Source organism: Grampus griseus (assembly GCF_964374135.1).
Source record: "Grampus griseus genome assembly, chromosome: 1".
Taxonomy (NCBI): domain Eukaryota; kingdom Metazoa; phylum Chordata; class Mammalia; order Artiodactyla; family Delphinidae; genus Grampus; species Grampus griseus.
In genome coordinates, this window is record NC_139017.1 from 160,597,509 (window position 1) to 160,616,377 (window position 18,869).

General features: G+C 51.9%; 1 protein-coding gene across 3 annotated transcripts in view; it reads left to right on the plus strand.

Annotated features, from left to right (window-relative positions):
* MECR (mitochondrial trans-2-enoyl-CoA reductase) overlaps positions 1-18,499 on the plus strand; it is a 30,463-nt gene extending 11,964 nt beyond the window's left edge. The window contains exons 2-11 of one of the 3 annotated variants that reach the window (XM_082672187.1): positions 1,811-1,908; positions 2,218-2,241; positions 2,366-2,497; positions 9,252-9,395; positions 12,053-12,155; positions 13,196-13,298; positions 14,278-14,351; positions 16,424-16,484; positions 16,647-16,719; positions 18,158-18,499. In XM_082672187.1, the coding sequence (XP_082528313.1) occupies positions 1,811-1,908; positions 2,218-2,241; positions 2,366-2,497; positions 9,252-9,395; positions 12,053-12,155; positions 13,196-13,298; positions 14,278-14,351; positions 16,424-16,484; positions 16,647-16,719; positions 18,158-18,315 (970 nt within the window). In that variant the 3' untranslated portion in view covers positions 18,316-18,499. The remainder of the gene's footprint in view (positions 1-1,810; positions 1,909-2,217; positions 2,242-2,365; positions 2,498-9,251; positions 9,396-12,052; positions 12,156-13,195; positions 13,299-14,277; positions 14,352-16,423; positions 16,485-16,646; positions 16,720-18,157) is intronic. The other 2 variants (XM_082672188.1, XM_082672189.1) reach the window with 2 other exon arrangements.
* Positions 18,500-18,869: the final 370 nt, after the last annotated feature.

Genomic DNA, 18,869 nt, shown 5'->3' on the forward strand with positions numbered 1-18,869 from the left:
CGCCCAGGAGGATCCCACATGCCACAGAGCGGCTGGTCCCGTGAGCCATGGCCGCTGAGCCTGCGCGTCCGGAGCCTGTGCTCCGCAACGGAAGAGGCCACAACAGTGAGAGGCCCGCGTACCGCAAAAAACAAAAACAAAAACATACATTCCTTAATACTTAACCTAAAAGGGAAAAAAAAGCCCTTTCTGTATTCTCTCTGCCCTGGTCATCAACTCCTTCCTAGTTAACCATTTTCTGTAGAGAGTGTTTTTATTTTGATTTTTTGCAGCTGTTTCTCAATCATGGTAAAGCATGGCCTCCCTTACTTTGGTCATAATCCAGTACAGGGATTCCCACGTTGGGTCCCCAGGGGTCCTCGTAGGCAGTCAGAGGGATTCCCATGCTCATTTCAGGTACTGGTTTAGAGCAAGGTAAGTAAGAGAGCCAACTCTTAAAGTGGATAAGCCCCACCCTGACCAATTCTCTTACACTGCGTAAGTTTCATCATCTCCAGGAGCCTTCATTTCCTGCTTGATAGAATGGGAATAGTCATACTTTCATCACAGGGGTGTTACACTTAGATTATGTGTTTAAAGCACTTAGCACAGGTGTGTTATACCTGGTGTATAATAAACACCTCACAAATGCCTGCCACAATTATTACTACTTAGTACGAGCGATTTCTTAGAAATCACACTTTTACCCCAAGTGGAGCCTCAGGTATAATTAAAAGATCAGATTTCAGCAGGAAGTGGGTGGAATTACATCAGCTTAGTGCAGTGACACTGTTGCCTAATGCTAAGAACCTCTGGTTGGCTTTTATATCTGCCTTTGGTGAGTAAAAATAAGGAGAATTATTAACAAGTACATTTGGGCAGAGAAAAGCACTGCAAACATGAAGTCTCAGAGGTATGGAGAGAGACAGAAAAGGAATCTCTGATAATTAAAAGTCATGAGGATCCATTGGCCTAATACACTGATCAGTCCTTTCTGGTTGGAAGGTCTCCTTTTATTAAAAAAAAAAAAAAGCAGCACATGGGCATTGCCACTGGGCAGGTTTTACCCATTAACCAACATTCCAGTGGATAAAGACGTTAGTCCCCTGATGTCTGCAGCACACCCACTGTGAGTACTCTGAGTTACCACACAGGCTTGAAATGGGAAGAGCTCTTGGAAGTGATCAAATGCAAGTGGGGGGGAGGGTGGCATCACCCCCATTTTACAAATGGAGAAACGAAGGCCTAGAGCAGGGAAGAAACCTGCCTGCAGTGACGCAGCCATCCTTTGATGGAGTTTCACACCTGAGGCCCGCAGCTCTCCATCCAGCATCCTTTCTGACAGACCAGATCCTCATCCAGAAGGGACATCCTTCCAGGGGGTGAACCACAGTCACCCAGGGAGTTCTTTCCCAACTCCATGGGCCGTCTCTATTTCCCTCACCACTTGGGGTGCCCCTTATCTAGAGATTCTGATTCAGTAGGTCAGCCCTGGGGCCTGAGAAGCCATAATATTAGTATACCAGGTGATTCTTAGCATCGCTAACCACTACTAAACAATGCCCAAAGGAGTTTTAGCTATTTTCTGCGCTAGAGTGGGTGGTGGAGTGGAAAGGTCACTAGGGACTTTCCATTTGCAGTTAATGAGCATTACTCTGTGTCCTGTACTAATTCCTTATAGCTCCTCTCTTTCTTAACAACCCTAATTCCTGGGCACACAATGGCAGCTCAAAAATGTTGCTGCCTGACCTACTTTGGGGAGATGATTTGAGCAAAAGACTCCCTGGCTAGCCTGGCTGACATGAACATCTCTCTCTGGCTTTGTGCTTAGACTGAAGAACCTGGAGCTGGCTGCTGTGGGCGGATCAGACGTCCATGTGAAGATGCTGGCAGCCCCTGTCAATCCATCTGACATTAATATGATCCAAGGTAACCTTGGTTTCTGTGGCTTATGTTAATTGGCTTTTTTGCTTAGCCGCCACCTCGGTTTCATTCCTCCACAGGTGTGGGTGTGAAATTCCTGTGATTAGCAGCAGCTGTTCTCCAGATGAGCCGTCTACAGGCCGTGTGAGCCCTCTCTGGCCTCCCCTCCCTGGAATGTGAGGCTTTTTGAGTTAGGAAGATTGCAGCGGGGAGCAAACCAACCCTTGTGAAGTGTGCGATATGCCGGGCTCATTTCCTACATTATCTAATCTTCATAATAACCATGAAGCTGAGGAGTATTATCCCCCTTTACAGATGAAGAAGCTCGGGCTCAGAGAGGTTGGTTAGTTACACAGCCGGTCAGAGGCAGAGGCCAGAACAGGCTGAGGTCTGTCTGACTCCGAAGTCCATGCTCTTTCACTGCCCAGGCTTCACTGGATGATGCTGTGCTCTTCTCCCTTAGGAAATTATGGCCTCCTTCCCAAGCTGCCTGCTGTTGGAGGGAATGAAGGTGTTGGACAGGTCGTAGCAGTGGGCAGCAGTGTGACCAGGGTGAAGCCAGGAGACTGGGTGATTCCAGCGAATGCTGGTTTGGGTGAGTTTCTCCAGGTGTCTGCAGCTTTTTGTTGTTTCAGATCCTGTTTCACCCACGAGATACACGTCCGTTCGTTGTCTCTGTAAGTAAGCAGCACAGGGTTTGTTATTAAGTCCATATACCCACCTCCAGTGGGGATGGAAGCTGGACCAGGAGAGCGGCAGTTCTGTTTCTTTTGCTCAGGAGGTGACACACCTGCTCTCATCACTGTGGGCGCATGTTGATTGGAGCTATGAGTCTCTGAATCCCTACATCCCTAGGGAATGTAGGGTGCAATGGGGAATCAAATAAGACAGCCCCTTCCCTCCAGGAGGTTAAAACCTAATTGAAGAAATCTCCAAACCAGCAACCTCCGTAAAGGGAGTGCTGCAAGTTCACAGGAAGCCGAGGACACTTCTGGCGACTCTGTGTGAGAGAGACACGGTCTTAAGGAAGGATCAGGGCTTCGTGGAGGAGGCTTCATTGGAAGGGACCTTTGATGGATGAATTTTGGTAGGTAGAGATGCGCTCCAAATCGTGGCATTTAGAGGAAACGAAATGAGCAAAGACACAAGGGTGAGTTTGGGAAATGGAGGAGAACCCAGTGTAGCCACAGCAGAGGATGAGCATGTGAGAGAGGACTGCAAAAGTGAAGGGGAGGTTACAGAGCAGGTGGGGCCGCCTGGGGAAGGCCCTGCGAAAGCCATGCTGAGAGTTAGGGTTTTCTGTGACATGTGGTAAAGAGTCTTTGGTGAGATTTGTGTTTTCGTACTTGGTCGTTTTTGAGGCACAAACATTATACAGATAGATCCTGACAGGAGCCACAAGAGGGAAGCAGGGCTGACATCCACCCCATTGGACATACGAAGAACTGAAACCTAAGAAGAAGCCCTTGTCCAAATGCAAACAGCTAACTAAAAGGAGAGCCCCTTGGACTCTTGTCTCCTCCGTTTTTCCCACTACACTCCAATGGGAGGACCCTTTGGGTTATAACTTGCAGAGAGTCAACTCAAACTTGTTTTATCAGAAAAGAAGTTAATTGGTTTGTGGAACTGGGAAGTGCAAGAGATGGAAGGCTTCAGGCACAGCTGGATCCAGAAACACCAATGCTATGAGACCTCTTTCTCTTATTCTCATCAGCTCTCCAATGGGATCTCCCCACACAGTGATATAGGAATAGCAACAAATATTGACCACTCCCTTTGTACCAGGCACTGTTGTAAGCACTTTACCTATATTTACTCAGTCATTCCCACAACATGATGTAGATACTGTTATCATTCCCATTATGCAGATGAGACTACAGTAAATGTAAAGGATTAAGCAATTTGTCCAAGGTCACCCAGCCAATAAGTGGTGGAGGTAAGATTCAGACCCACTCTGATATATACCTTTCATAGATGGCCACCAGCAGCCTGAGGTTTACATCATCCTGAGAGCAAACGAAGAAGCATGTCCTCTACAATGTGTCCAATACAACCATATCCATCCCCCAGAAGGGCTCTGACCAGCCCTGTCTGGATCCTTGCCCATCCATGAACCTATCACTAGCGGGTGGGCTTAGGCCACTCCAATTGCCCTGGTTGAGTCTCTTGCCAACCTCTGTGGTACAGAGAGTGAGGCCTTGTGGTCGACAGCCCCAGAGGTTAGGAAGGAGCAGTTCTAGAAAGAAAAATATACCAGGCGAGAGAAGACAGCACCAGGAGTCTACTAGAAGTTCTTTCCTTCTCTGAGATCAGGGAAGTGCCAAGAACGGCCCCACCCTCTCCGAAAGTCCCCTGGCAGTGAACGAGCACAGCCAGGTGAGCAAATTGAGATGTGTAAGGATTCACTGGATACTGACTGGTGCTTCGGGCCAGCCCCCGTGCAGAGTGACGGGCACACAACGTGGGTCAGACACAGTCTCTGCCCTCAAAGTGCTCTTGGCTGGGAGTGGGAAAAGAGCACTTAATACAGTGCAGTGTAATGAGTGGTGTAATCACAGGATGAACACAAAGGCAAGAGTTCCCTATCTTGGGAAGCATTAGGAAAGGCTTCTCAGAGAAGTGATGCTTGAACTGGGTCTGGAAGACAGTAGAAGTACAGCCAGGGGAGGAAGGGCTTCCCAGGCAGGGAATGCGGCATGGGCAAAGGTGTGGTGATGGAGAAGGCAGGGCATCATCACACTGCAGGTAGCTCAGTATGGCTGGGTCATGGGTGGATAGGGAGAAGAGGCCGGAGGGGTCGGCTGGGACCTGGTCGTGCAGGGCTCGCATCCACAGTCACTGGGGGCCTGATGAAGAGTGAACATGAGGAATGATTTGATCAGATCTGTGCAGTGCAGAGAATACTCTGGAAGGGCAGAGGGTGGAGGCAGGAAGCCAGCGAGGAGGTGGCTGAGCAATCCACGCTTCAGACGGTGAGGGCCTGAGCCAGTGGTGCTGTAGGACTGGAGCGACGGGGTGGGCCTAGAAGCTTGGTGAGGTTGGAGAGAATAAAGGACATGTGCCAGGTGTGTGCGTAATCGCACGTGTGGGGGGGGTGATAGCCAGAGCAGGGATTTCTCCCCGGAGGAAAGGTGATTCTTTTAAAGCAGTCGGAGAGGATGGGGGTGAGGATTTTATCATTGTCAGGATGCTAATTAACTCAGTTTATTCAGTAAACATGTTGTGAGCATCTGAGGGTGCCAGGCTCTAACATACAGCAGTGAACAGGCATGGTCTTTCTTCTAGTGAAGACTGCCGTTTAGCAGAGTAGCAGTCATTAAAGAGATCAGTCCTCAGCTGGCCAGATCTTGGGCATTTTTCATACACTGAGCTACTCAGCTGTTGCCGCGCCTGTAGCCAGCTTTTTCCCACATGCAACCAATCCCAAGGGAGACAGAGCCAGCTAATGTGTGAACTGGCTTTCTCATTGGAAACACTCAAGGCATGAGGCAGCATGGGGCATAGCAAGCACTGGCCTGGGAATGAGATACAGGCCCTCCTTCCACCACCAGCACCCCACCACCCCATGACCTTGTTTAAATCACAACTACTTTGAGCCTCAGTTTCCTCATCTCTAAAATGGAGCTAATAGGCGTTGCCTTGTCTGTGTCAACTGAGGGAATACATACAATGATCTTTGCAAACACTAAATTTGCGGCAAACTTTTTTCTTAAAGGGCGAATTAGTAAATATGTTAGGCTTTGCAGGCCATTCCACTTCTACCCAACCTTGCCAATGTAAATAGCCATGAATAATACATTAAAAAGTGGGCTGTGCTCCAATGAAGCTTTATTTACTAAAGCAGGTGGTGAGCCAAGTTTGGCCCGTGGGCCATAGGTTAGGGACCCCTGCGTTAGATGACAGAGATGCTTAAGGGTCAGGTGCACGTGAGTGTGGAATGGGAGTCCTCAGAACTCGGGCCTGGGAATTCAGATCAGAAAAGGAGACCAAGGCATGTTCCACACCTACTGTGTACCCGGCACAATGACAGGCTGTGCAATGTCATCACTTAATCTTCACACTACAGTGGGAGTGTTATTCTCTGTATTTCATAGATTAGAAAAACTACAACTCAAAAAGGGTGAAGTGATCATTCAAAGTCAACACACCTAGTGAGTGGCAGAGCCAGGGCTTTTAAGCAGGTCTCTCCAACTCCAAAGTCTAAGCATTTCTACTTTAAAGCCCTGGAGGCTGACGTGGGTGCTGCCCCCATCCCATCCCACCCAGGTCCTCTTAAGAAGAGGATTAGGGACTGCCAAGCCCCAGAAATCCGTGTCAAGGGTTGGATTTCCATTGTCCTGCCACTAAGGGGAAGTAGAAAACACCTTTGATTTCACGCACAGAAAGCCATTCACTAAGCGTCTGGCACAGAGCAGAGTACAGTAAACGTTGACTAAGATGAATGAGGGTGATAGTTATGAAGCTGACGCTGAAGATCTGGAAACCAGGCTGCACCAAGCCCAGAGACAGACAAGGCGCCTCCGGGACTCCAAAGCAGTCCTTCAGTTTTTCAACCTCTTATTTTCTCAGCCAGAAATCTACTCTGGGATTGACACAGCCTTTAATGAAGAGTGTTCCTGCCTCCTATCGCCAGCTCCTGGCCCCTAAAGCCCACCTTGGCTCTCCCCTCCTGCAGCACAGCTAGCGGTCTAGGCTGGCCCCTGCTCCCCACACTGGACCACGTAGAGCCAGGGCACTGTCAGAACCCCAGCCGCTGGGTCATGAGTCACAGTCGAGCGCTTTGGAAGGGTGGGCCGAGGGCCCCTGAGACGTCGCAGCCACCAGACACCAAGCTAGCAGGGCTCCGAGTCTCTCCCTGAGGTGCTTCGCAAGTGCGCGGCAAGCCAGGGCTTGAACCCGCATCTGCCTGACTCTCTGCTTTGTACAGGACCCCGCCTGCACGGGTGAGGACCTGTCACCCAGTGCTCATCAAATCCTGTTGGTGCTATCTTCAAAACATAACTCGAGTCCATCTGCTTTTCCTCATCCCCACTGCCAAAGTCGAGGCAACCATCACCTCACATCTGGGCCCCTCCAGAAGCCCCCTGGTCGGCCTCCCTGTTCCTACTCTGCCCACCCCTCCGCTCCCCCGCCACCGTCTTTTTCACGCAGCAACAAAGTGATCTTAAAGCATAAATCCAATCACCTCAGGCTTCTCTAAAATTAGAAGCTTCCTGGAAGCTTCCTGGGACTTCCCTGCCAGTCCAGTGGTTAAGACTCTGCGTTTCCACCGCAGGGAGCACAGGTTCGATCCCTGGTCGGGGAATTAAGATCCCGCATGCCGTGCAGTGTGGCCAAAAAATAAATAAATAAATAAATAAGAAAATTAAAGCTTCCTATCACTAAAATAAAATCCGTTCTTTATGCCATGACCCTGAGCCCTTATGTTTTTCAGACTGCAGGCTGTGACCCATTAGCGAAATCAATCCAGTGGGTTGCAAACAGAATTTTTCTTTTGTTAAAGTTGGTCAGAATAGAACAGAAAATAACAGTACATCACATAGAGTAGGGTAAGTATTTTTCCGTGAAACTTTGGCTTCTGTTATGAATCTGTGTATGTGTACGTGTATTTACGTATGTACGTGTACAGAGTTAGACTGTAACACACGGTTACTGTGAGTCAAGATCATGAAAGCCTGTATGACGTCCGTCCAGCCTGTGCCACGTCGGCCATGTCTCCAGCCACTCTTCCCACCATTCTCTCCCCTCCGGTGTGCATTCTTCCTGCTCCATTCCTATGTCTGTCCTGCCTCAGAGTCTCTGCACGTGCTTCTTCCTCCACTGGAATGTTCTTTGTGGCTTCTGAGAGGCTGCATCTCTATCCTTCAACTCTTAGCCTGTCGCCTTCTCAGAGAAGCTGTCCCTGACTCCCATCTAAAGTAATTCTCTCCTCTCTCTCCCTCCCTCCCTCCCTCCCTCCCTCCCTCTCTCCCTCCCTCTCTCCCTCTCTCCCTCCCTCCCTCCCTCCCTCCCTCCTGCTCTCCCTCTCTCCCTCTCTCCCTCTCTCCCTCTCTCCCTCTCTCCCCCTCTCTCCCTCTCTCCCTCTCTCTCCCTCCCTCCCTCCCTCCCTCTCTCCCTCTCTCCCTCTCTTCCTCTCTCCCTCTCTCCCCCTCTCTCCCCCTCTCCCCCTCTCTCCCCATCTCTCCCTCTCTCTCCCTCCCTCCCTCCCTCCCTCCCTCCCTCCCTCCCTCTCTCCCTCTCTCTCTCTCTCTCTCTCTCTCTCTCTCCCTCTGTATAACTTAGAATTCTTGTACTTGCTTGTTCGTGTCTCACCTATTCTGCTCCACTGGAGTGAGCACACTGCGAACGTAAGGACTGTGTCGTTGTTGGAGGGGCCTGGCTCACAGCCGGTGCCCGATGAGTATCTGCAGACGGAAGGGGGCAGCCCAGGGAGCTGGGCGACAGGGCAAGTCACAGCCTCAGTTCCTGCCCTGTTGAGTGAGGACTTTTTTTTTTTTTTTTTTTTTTTTGCGGTACGTGGGCCTCTCACTGTTGTGGCCCCTCCCGGAGCACAGGCTCCGGACTCTCAGGCTCAGCGGCCATGGCTCACGGGCCCAGCCGCTCCGCGGCATGTGGGATCTTCCCGGACCGGGGCGCGAACCCGTGTCCCCTGCATCGGCAGGCAGACTCTCAACCACTGCGGCACCAGGGAAGCCCGAGTGAGGACTTTAAATTGGACATTTTATTATTCTTTTGTCTAGAACTGGAATGTGGTCTGGGGGTTAATGAGCATTTTTTTCCAGTTTACAGGATTGTTTCACTTCCCATATCTCATTTGATCTGTGCAACAGTTCTTGGGGGAGGCCAGTCAAGGCTCTTCTTGCCAGTGTCATCTACATATTAGAATAACCAAATCTCAGTGGCTTAGTGCTGTGCTCAGACTAGCAGAGCAGCAAAGCCAGGTCCCACACCCCGGCCTTTGCCTTTGGCTTTCATGCTTTTTTCCATAATACCACCCGAGTCACCCTGCCTTAGGTGAGAATGAGGGCCGAGTGGGAAATGGGGCTTTCTCAACTTCTCTTGCCCTGGTAATGATGTTGCTGTCTCACCCTCCGAGTCCAGTAGTTTGAGATCCTCAGCCACCTGCTGTGTGACACTAGCTAACACCGCTGGTAACTGGCGTGGGAATGACACAGTGTCCCTAACGTAATTATCACGAGGACTCAGACGTTCAAAAAGGCTTCGGGATTTTCCTTTTTCTCCAAGTATTACTGAAGTCCGCTGTCCTCGATGCCCGTCCACTGAGGAGGGGGAGTGGGGTTGGGCATGGAGGGGGTCCTTCCTTACTCCCCTGGCCTCCCCCCACTTAGGAACCTGGCGAACCGAGGCTGTGTTCAGCGAGGAAGCGCTCATCTCGGTTCCGAGTGACATCCCTCTTCAGAGCGCCGCCACCCTGGGCGTCAATCCCTGTACGGCCTACCGGATGCTGATGGACTTCGAGCAGCTGCGGCCAGGTAGGAACCGCAGTGGGTGGGCAGGCCGGGTACTCCTGACTGGGGTGTGACCCGTGTCCCGACCCCGAGGCCTGGGAACTTACCTGCGAGGAAAATGGCCCCAACCTGGGTGGTGGTGTTGCTTTACATGGAAAGGTGTTAGCTTGGATCCTGGAAAACATGCTGAAACCTCATGAGGAGTACACCCTAGAAAACCGCTGAAGGGTCACATTCCCTAGAGCTTGGGATGGAATTCTGTCATTCAGCAAAATCGTATGAAGCTGTGCTGAGCTCTGGGGCTACAAAGCCAGACAACATAGACACAGTCCCTGTGTTTTCAATAAAATGCTGAACTTAGTGTTAGTCTTTCCACTCAGCACTGCCAGAGCACTTTCCAGTCCACATACGTGCCTTTCCATGCATTGCCCCGTCAAACGCACTGGACGTCAGAGCGGTGCAATGAGGTCCACAGCACGGGTCTGAACCCCAGCTTCGCCTCACTAACTGGGAACTGACCTCTCAAATCATCAGACTTTTCATCCGTAAAATGGGGAGTAAGGGGTTTTGAGGACTCACTGAAACATGCCGTGTGACACTTAGCACAGGGCCTGGCATACAGCACAGTAAAGGTGCACTGCTGTTATCATTCTCCCTTTTTATAAATGAGGAAACTGAGGTCCAGAGAGGTAAGTTATTTGTATGAGATCACTCAGCAAGGAAATGACAAAGCCAGGTGTTTTATTCCAGGTTCCCCTGACAGAGCCTAAGAAAAGAACTGGGGGCCGACCGTTCGCTGGGGAGGTGACCCCAGGAAGCAAGAGTGAGGGACTGGGGACAGGGACAGGGAAGGAGGAAGAGCCAGCGAAAGCTGATTCCTGCCGTGGGCAACCGGGGCCCAGTCCTGCTGGGGACCCTCCTCAGACCCTCACAGAACCCTCCTCAGAACTAACCTCCAAGTGACAGGAGGCTGGGCCACTTACCCACCAGCTCCCGTCCCCCGTGGTTGGAGGGTTACCCCACACACCACGCATATCCGGGAGCTGGCAGGGGCCCTAGAGATCACCCAGTCCAGCTCTGTCATGCCGACGAGGAAACTGAGATGGAGAGATACCGGAGTGTGATCACCTTCGGTGGCAGCTCTGCGTAAGTCTGGCTGAAAACCAGTCCCAGCTTCCTGCAGAGACAAATGCCGGTTCTCCCAGCTGTGGCAGAGCAGCCCTAGGTCTCTTGAAGTGCAGAAAGCCAGCAGGTGTGATCAGGGACCTTTGCTGAAGTCCCAGTGCAGCAGATGTTTTGGTCGCCTGCATCCTCTCCCCTCAGACCCCCTCTGATGTGGGCTGCAGCTGTGGTCATCACATCAGGCTATTGTGACACCACCCACCTTTTGTGGCCTATTGTGCCCATGGTGTATCTCTCCACCTTCCTGCCCCAGGGCTGGTGTGAAACGTGTGATTTTGACCCAGAGTAAGAATTACACTTTAAATTGTCATCCAGTATATAGACGTATATGAATATATATGTACTGAAAACCAAAGTTTCATGGAGTAATATTTACCCTCACTATGTGTGATGCACTCCACTATTTTCTTATTCTATTTTCCTTGATTTTAACTTTAAAAAAAAAAAAGTTTGCAACCCACTAGGTTGGTTTCATAACCCACTGAAGGGTGACAATCTGTAGGTTGACCCTAAGGAGGATGGGCCTTCTTCCAGAAACTCCTCTGTCTCTAGCACAAGATCCCTGCTGCCTCTCAAAACCCAGATAGCATTTCAGGGGAACAGAGCCCCTTCCCGGACACAACAGCACTGGGCTCTAATGAGGAGCACCCCAGTGGGTGCTTCTAGGACTCCTGTTTCATGGGGGAGAAACTGAAGTTCAAAGAGGTCAGGACTCATCCCGCCCCGTTCACTTTCCGTTACAGTCAGTGGAGAAGCTGGGACTCACACCCCAGTATGTCTCGTTCCAGAGCCCATGCTTTTCCCAGCATGGCCCGTGGCCTCCCCCGTTGGCTAAGTCCAAAGTTAGGCCTCGGCTTTGACCACAGACTATCCGGAGGTCCCTGTTTCAGGGGCTGCCAGTTTCTCCAGTGCAGCTCTAATCCCATTTTGAGGCAGTGCATCTACCCCTCAAGAAGCCGCAGCCTGTTGATAGAAATGGACTGAGATAACAACCAAGTAAGTATAAGTCAGGACTGACCGTGACCATTAACAGAGACGGCCGCAGAGTGCTGTGGGAGTGCATGGGGGAAGAATCTGGGAAGGCTTCATGTAGGGAGCCACACTCGGTCAGTCCTTCAAAGGATATATAGGATTTGAAAATGAAGGGAGATGGAAAGAGGAAAACATTGCAAGCCAAAGAAATAACCTAAGCAGAGACTTGTGGACATAAAAATTGGGAGGATGATGAAGGATGCAAAATCATTTACACAGCAGGGTCTAAGTTGCATCCAGTGTGAACTCTTGAGTTGCTGAACCCTGGCAGGCTTCATGGGTGTTGTAGAGGTTTGGGGGGCACGGGAGAAGAGTGAGCAACAGTCCAAGGACTGAGAAGGCTCAGCAGCAGGTCCTGGGTACTTTCAGAGTCTGAGGACTCCCCCTCCGGCCCTATAATAGGATTCTAGGCTGGAAGCCCTTGACCTATTACAGGTCTCAACTTGAGTCTCTTCCTGGCTCCACAGGGGATTCTGTCATCCAGAATGCATCCAACAGTGGAGTGGGGCAAGCAGTCATCCAGATCGCCGCAGCCCTGGGCCTGAGGACCATCAACGTGGTCCGAGACAGGTGCGTGGGAAGGCCTGATCCCAGCACACCACTTGGGCCTTTCCACCTGGCACCCGCGGGTGCCCACGTTTCCACCAGGTGGCGCCCTTGCGTAAGCGGTCTTCCTTTCCTGCGGGCAGGAGCTGGCTTATAGCTGAGTCAGCCACCAGCACTGAAGTCCAGTGGCTTTTGGCTATAGGATGAATGACTCTGAAATGTACAGGGAGGGCAGGAAGGAGAAGGCCCTTAGTGAACAGCTAAGAGTTTCTGAGACTCTTGACTTGTGATAAACCTCATGTTTTTAAAACCACAGTTCACATTTGGGAATGTTTTAAGCTGTGTTATTCTTTCTGTGAACCAACTAACCCAGAGCCCTTGTTTCCCTTGCATTTGTGTGATACTTTGAAGTGCACTAAATACAGATGTAAAGGAGATGGGGCAGGTTTGTCATCAGAAGGAGGAAGCCACTTGCTCAGGAAGACACAGCAAACCAATGACAAACTCAGTTTCCCAATTTGTTCTCTCTCCATCATATCCTCCAACTTCCTTAAGCCTCACCATCCACGCACGTGGTTGTGTCTCTTCAGGGAAGCCCAGCCTTGGCAGGAGAACTGATACTCGCTTCAGTTCCCCATCCCCTCCGTTGTGCTGACAAAAAAATTGTTCTGTTTGCCTTGGTAAAGAGGCTCAGAGCCACTCCTGGACCGGAGTGTGTTTGCACAACACTCTGAAAAGCCCCTTGAAAAGAGGGGGAAAGGAAGCAGAGTTTGTCGTTTCAGTAGAAGAAATCAGGAAGTGAAATGACTCCTCCCTGAGCCCAGATGGTTTCTAGCGTCCTTGAGCTGACAGGAGCAGTAGAAACCACCCAGTGCTCTCTCACGCCAGTGAGGAAGCTGAGGCCAAGAGATGCTGGCGTGTGATGAGACTGGTGGCCAGGCCCAGCTTAGCTTCCCACAAAGAGAAACTCGGGTTCTCACAGCTGTGGCAGAGGGGTCCTGGGAGCCTTCCGTGGAGAAAGTGAGCAGATATGACGAGGACCTTGGATTGTGTTTGGTTTCCAGACCTGACATCCAGAAGCTGACCGACAGACTGAAGAATCTGGGGGCCCATCATGTTGTCACAGAAGAGGAACTAAGAAAGCATGAGATGAAAAACTTCTTTAAGGTACCAGTGATGAGGGACATTGCACCTCCATTCCAGGCCCAACTCCCTGCAGAAAGAAATTCACTTGAATTAGAAAAGCTGGCACTGGCCCCATGTCTCCAAAATCCTCCCTTTGTCTCTTTTCGTGGAAGGATAAAGCCCATTCCCTCAGCCAGGGGAAAGCATGCATTAAGTGCCCGGGGCTGTGAGGGGGCAGGAGAGACAGACAAGGTTTAGGAAACCCTGTGTGATTGGTAGTTTTGAATGTTAGTGGTGAACTACGTCAGCCCACACAGCCGAAGTAAATCTCGGAGCTGGGAGAGAGCTGAGGAAACTGAGGTACAGGAGGGAAGAGAAGGAAAAGGAGTCACATTTCCAAAGCATCTGTCTTATATTTTATCTGATAATCCCCACAAAAGCTCTACAAAGTAGGTGCTATCTATTTTATAGGTGAGAAAACGAAGACTTGGAAAAAAAGAAAGGACTTTACTGAGACCACACAATCATAAGTGGTGGAGTCGGGCTGGTTCCAGGCCTCTCTGAAATCAAAGCCCCTTAACCCTGCCCAGCACACCTAGTAAGTGACCGAACCACATCTCAGCCTCTTATCACTGAACCCTGGAGGGACCGGACACACATTTACTTGAGAACACACGCCTCTTGAGAACATTTCTGAAGCAGTAGGTCAGCACATCTAATATAAACTGAGTTGTAAGTGCTGAGAAGAGGGGGAAATGAAGTCCGTCAAAACAGAACATAGGTGCCCTTTGTCCGTTCTTTCCCAGAGGAGGTGAGTTTTGAACAAAATCCTAAAACAGATAACAGGATTAAGCTGGTAAAGAAAAGGCCCTTCCCAGACGGAGTTGGAAGGCATGACTGTCCCACTTTCTTCACTCCTTCCTGACACAGCCCTTGGGCCAGGGAAGTGCTGTTTGTTTAGCAAGCTTCAAACCCCACCACAGAGGGGTAGCTCGCTCACTGCAGGTCCCTTCTTTTCCAGGACGTGCCCCAGCCTCAGCTTGCTCTCAACTGTGTCGGTGGGAAAAGCTCCACGGAGCTGCTGCGGCACTTGGCGTAAGTCCCTCGGCCCCGTGGGTCCAGTGCGCGAAGGCTCCCTCCCGGGATTTAGCCAGGAGGACCACCGAGTGACCAAGTCCCAGTGGCCAGTGCAGGCCAAGGCCAGGTCAGCACGACCCTGAGTAGGAAGATGGGACCCACGTCACGTCCTAGTTACTCGGGCCCTCCCTCTCTCAGCCTCCTCCTTTACAGATGACCATCCAGCTCTGTTCTCCTAGGGACCCCAGAAGTAGACTCCTGGGCACTCTGTGATAGGGGAACGGGTAAGGATTCATAACCTAGGGGCATCTGAAAAAGTCGCTTAGTCCTAGCTTATTAGCTTTTAAGTTTTTTATTAGCTTTTAAAAATAGATTCTGATTTTAAAGGTAACATCATGCTGTTACAAAACATCTTGAAAGCATGTAAAAGTACAGAGGAAGAGTTAAGCACAGAGCTCACCTATCATCCCACCACAGGGGGATGACGTTGACAGTGTTGACAGCGCATGTCCTTTCCTTCTTTCTTTCCATTAATATAATCTTGTCGAATTGAAGGGCACCTGAAAGGACACTTCCCAACTAGAGCACCAACATTTGTTAACACATATTTGCTAGCACTCAGTAGCCACAGGGTACCTAGATGGCTGAGACACTGAGGGAACCCTCTAGAACTCAGGCTGGATGGGAATTTGGGTCATGTGACCAGAGAGCTGTAGTCACAATCACAGAGTGTTTACCACACACCAGGCTGTGCAGAGTGCGTGATGTACCCCCTCCGCAATCGCCTAGGTGAGGGGTGCTGCTCCCATCCCCGCCCAGACGAGGCCCAGAGAGGGTAGGCAGCTTGCCCGAGTCGCCGTGGCTCCGAGCTTACCTCTTCAGCCCTCCTCTGGGCAGCCTCCGAGGCCCGCTGCCATCCCCCCGTGGCTCACGCTTACTAGCTGTGGACCTATGAAAAGTTAGGCAATATGTGAAAAACGAGCCAGGTCTCAGTTCCTTCATCAGTGAAATGGGGGGATATAAACCCTTTCTGCCTCAGAAGGTGAGTCCAAGGGGCTCTGAGGTCTGTACACAGCGCTCTACAAATGAGAGGTGGGCCCCAGTTTTCTCGTCTGTGAAATGGGGTTACCGTGAGGATTCACTGGCCAGCACATGTGAAGGGCTCAGACCTGTGCCTGGCACATAGTAAACACCCAGTATACGGTAGCCATTCTGATTAGATCAAGTGTAATGCGGGTCCACAGAGGGAGGGCTCGCCCCCCCACCATGCAGGAGCTGCTTTCCAGAGGAGGTGGCAGTTGAAGGGAACTTAAGACCCGACTGGCCCCCGGCCTCAGGCACAGAGAGTTACCTGCCTCTCTCAGCAGCTTCTTCCACCCTGGGGTTCACAGAACCTCCCTCGTGTTGTCCCAAAATGTATCTCGGGTCTTCCTTGATCAACCAACTCCTAAAAGAGCCAGGGGAGTGGCGAGGGGAGCACAGGTTAAGTCAGGCATGTGAAGTTCTAGCTTACGTTTTGAAAATTATATGAGCCCCTCTCCTGTTTGACCGCTGGGGCGGGTGTGGGTGTCAGACAGCAGGTCCTGACAATTGCCATTGTCTTCTGCACTGTCCGCACCATTCCTTAGCTGTGTCGTGTCACTGGAGCGTGTACAGGAGAGGCAGTGTGGCCCGCTGTGGACATGTTGCCCAGCGTCATACACCGACAGTGGAGCAGAGCCCGGCCCGATCTGCTTCCGGCTCCACTCACGAATCGGGTTGTGAGCTTTGCTCAGGGGAGTATTCTTCTCTGCAGCTCTTCCTCAAAGCCTGACTGGGAGCTTAACTCTGGGCTCCCAACCCTGGCTAGACATCGAGGTCATCTGCAAGGGGTGTTTGCTTGCTTGTTTGTTTTCTGTCGTTTTTAATGTAGAGCTTTGCTTCCCAATTCATTAGGTCTGGGTCGGGCCTAGGGACCTGTATTTTTGAACCCTTCCCAGGGATTCTGAGAACGAGGTTTAGGAACCAGGGTTGGAATAGATGCATTGTAACTGGTTCAAGAAGGGCTCTGTCTCTCCCTGCGACCACTCTCTTCTGTCTGGACCCTTCAGGCCTGGAGGAACCATGGTGACCTATGGGGGGATGGCCAAGCAGCCTGTCATCGCCTCTGTGGTAAGCTGGTGGGGTGGGGCGGGGGAGTGCCTGGAGACAGGGGCCTGGACACCACCGTTGTCTAAACTCAGGCAGTGCCCCCCGCCCCTGGGGGAAGCCATACCTTAGGCAGTGCCTGAAGTTCTTGCCCTCAGCCCCAGCGTGTCCTTCCTGTGTCCACAGAGCCTGCTCATTTTTAAGGATCTCAAACTTCGGGGCTTTTGGTTATCCCAGTGGAAGAAGGACCACAGTCCAGGTAAGTGGATGATGGCCCCATTACCAAGGGTCACCTGAGGGCAGTGCCTGCTGCAGAAGTGACCAGCCACTCTGAGCCCTGGAGAGGTGATTGGACCCCCAGGCCCACAACGGGATAAAGGAAAACAGTCTCTAAATACAGCTACAGTCAGCAAATAGTTATTGGACTAAAGTGGGCTAGTCCTTGGGGCACCATATTGAACAAGGCACCCCCTGCCGCCCTCCTGAGGAGCTGACAGTGGGGAAGACTGCCATGGAAGACAGCCAAGGAAAGAGAGCCGACTCTGGAACCGGCCTGCCCAGGCCCAAATCCTGCCTCCACCATTACTGGCTGTGGGTTCTGCTGAGCGAGCTGTGGGACATTGGGCAAGTTACTTAACCTCTGCCTCAGTTTAAATGTCATAATTGTTTAAACTACTGTCAGCTCTGTTTGACACAGGAGGAAACAGAGGCTCAGAGTAGTGAAGTAGCTTGCCCCAGGTCATCCCCACCTAAGGGGTGTGCAGCCAGGATGTGAACAGCCAGTCTCTCTGACTCCAGAACCTGAGCCAGCACACTATTCTTCCTCTCCTGGAGGACTGGCTCCCCAGACTGGGACCACCACCGGCCCCAGGCTGAGCTGAGGAATGGCGTGCAGTTATCCCAGTGATGGGGAGGGAAGTGGTCGTCTGAGGGGCTGTTCCAAGCAGAGAAAATAGCATGTGTTAAAGCCCAGTAGAGAGTGGGAAGCCGGACAGATGGGTTGTGGCCAGATTATGAAAGGCCTTATAATCCTCTTCAAGGAGCTCAGGCTCGATCTTAAAGGGAAATGGGAAGCACTGAGTGTTTGAAGCAGGGGATACGATTCAATTTGGATGTTGAATGAATTGATGTCTGTGAAAAAGTACTTCTCAGCCAAGGCCTTCCCTTCTCATCTGCCTCTACCTTATGGGGTCCTTAGTGGGAGGCAAGCCCGGGAGGGGACGTTGGTGGCTTCTGCTGGTGCGGTTCTGAGGGAGCCTGGGCTCTCAGGGAAGGCTCTTTTCCCTGAGCAGAGCTCCTCTGTTCCACATCTGTTGGTGTGCCAGGCACCACCCACCCCCTCCCCATGCCTCTTCTGGCTTCTGCCCCTCTGAGTGATTCCGCCCTCCCACCATTCAGGACTCCCCGCTACACCCAGTCAGGTCCTGTGGGTCTGAGCCATCACAGCACCACTCTGCCTGCCCGTCAGCTCCTGGGGCTGCTCCCCGTGCTTCTGTCCCCACCCTGGCCCTCACTGTCCTGGGCACAGGCGGGCCCCAGGCCGCCTCCACAGCGGCCGCCGTGTCCCTGGCTGAGCCCCGGGCTCTCGAGGCTTCCCTGGAGCCCAGCACCAGCTCCTACCAGCAGGGGAAGCCCGCGTGTCCCCTCACCGAGCCCTGCGGTTGCTCCCCCGTCTGACACCCTCCAACCTCCCACAGACCAGTTCAAGGAGCTGATCCTCACACTGTGTGATCTCATCCACCGAGGCCAGCTCACGGCCCCTGCCTGCTCCGAGGTCCCACTGCAGGACTACCAGCGTGCCTTAGAAGCGTCCATGCAGCCTTTCGTGTCTTCCAAGCAGATCCTCACCATGTGATGTGATAATCCCAGAGGAGCCGGAGCCAAGTGGGAGGGGAGACGGACCAGCAGGACTGGTTTCGGGCCCCCCACTTGGGGCCCCTCCGCCTTACGCAGGCTGCTCCTCTCCCCACTGTCACTTCTGAGGCGGAGAATTGGGAGGCCAGCCAAGGCTTTCCCTGGGGCCAGCCTCCGGGTATCTAATAAAGTCCGAACTTCTTAAAAAAACAAAGAAAAAACAATAGAAGTCACCCCTAATAAGAAGGACCATCCCTTGCCAGCTCCCAGCACTAGAAGCCCCTCTTGCCCACCCTCCACCTGTCCTCCAGCCATCACTTCCTGACCGCCCTGAAAGCAAAGCCTTGACGGGGCTGGCAGGTACAAAAGCCAGTAAAACAGATCTCTGCCCTCAAGCCCTCCAAGCCCACAGAGGAGAATCTTCTAAAAAGGAAGGTTTGACTCATTCTCAGGTGGCCTTCGGCTCAAGCTGGGACGGGGAGGATCAGCTCCACAGAGGAGTGAATGCCAGGCTGAGAAACCAAGGAAACGGGGTCTCAGGTGCCTGGACCATCC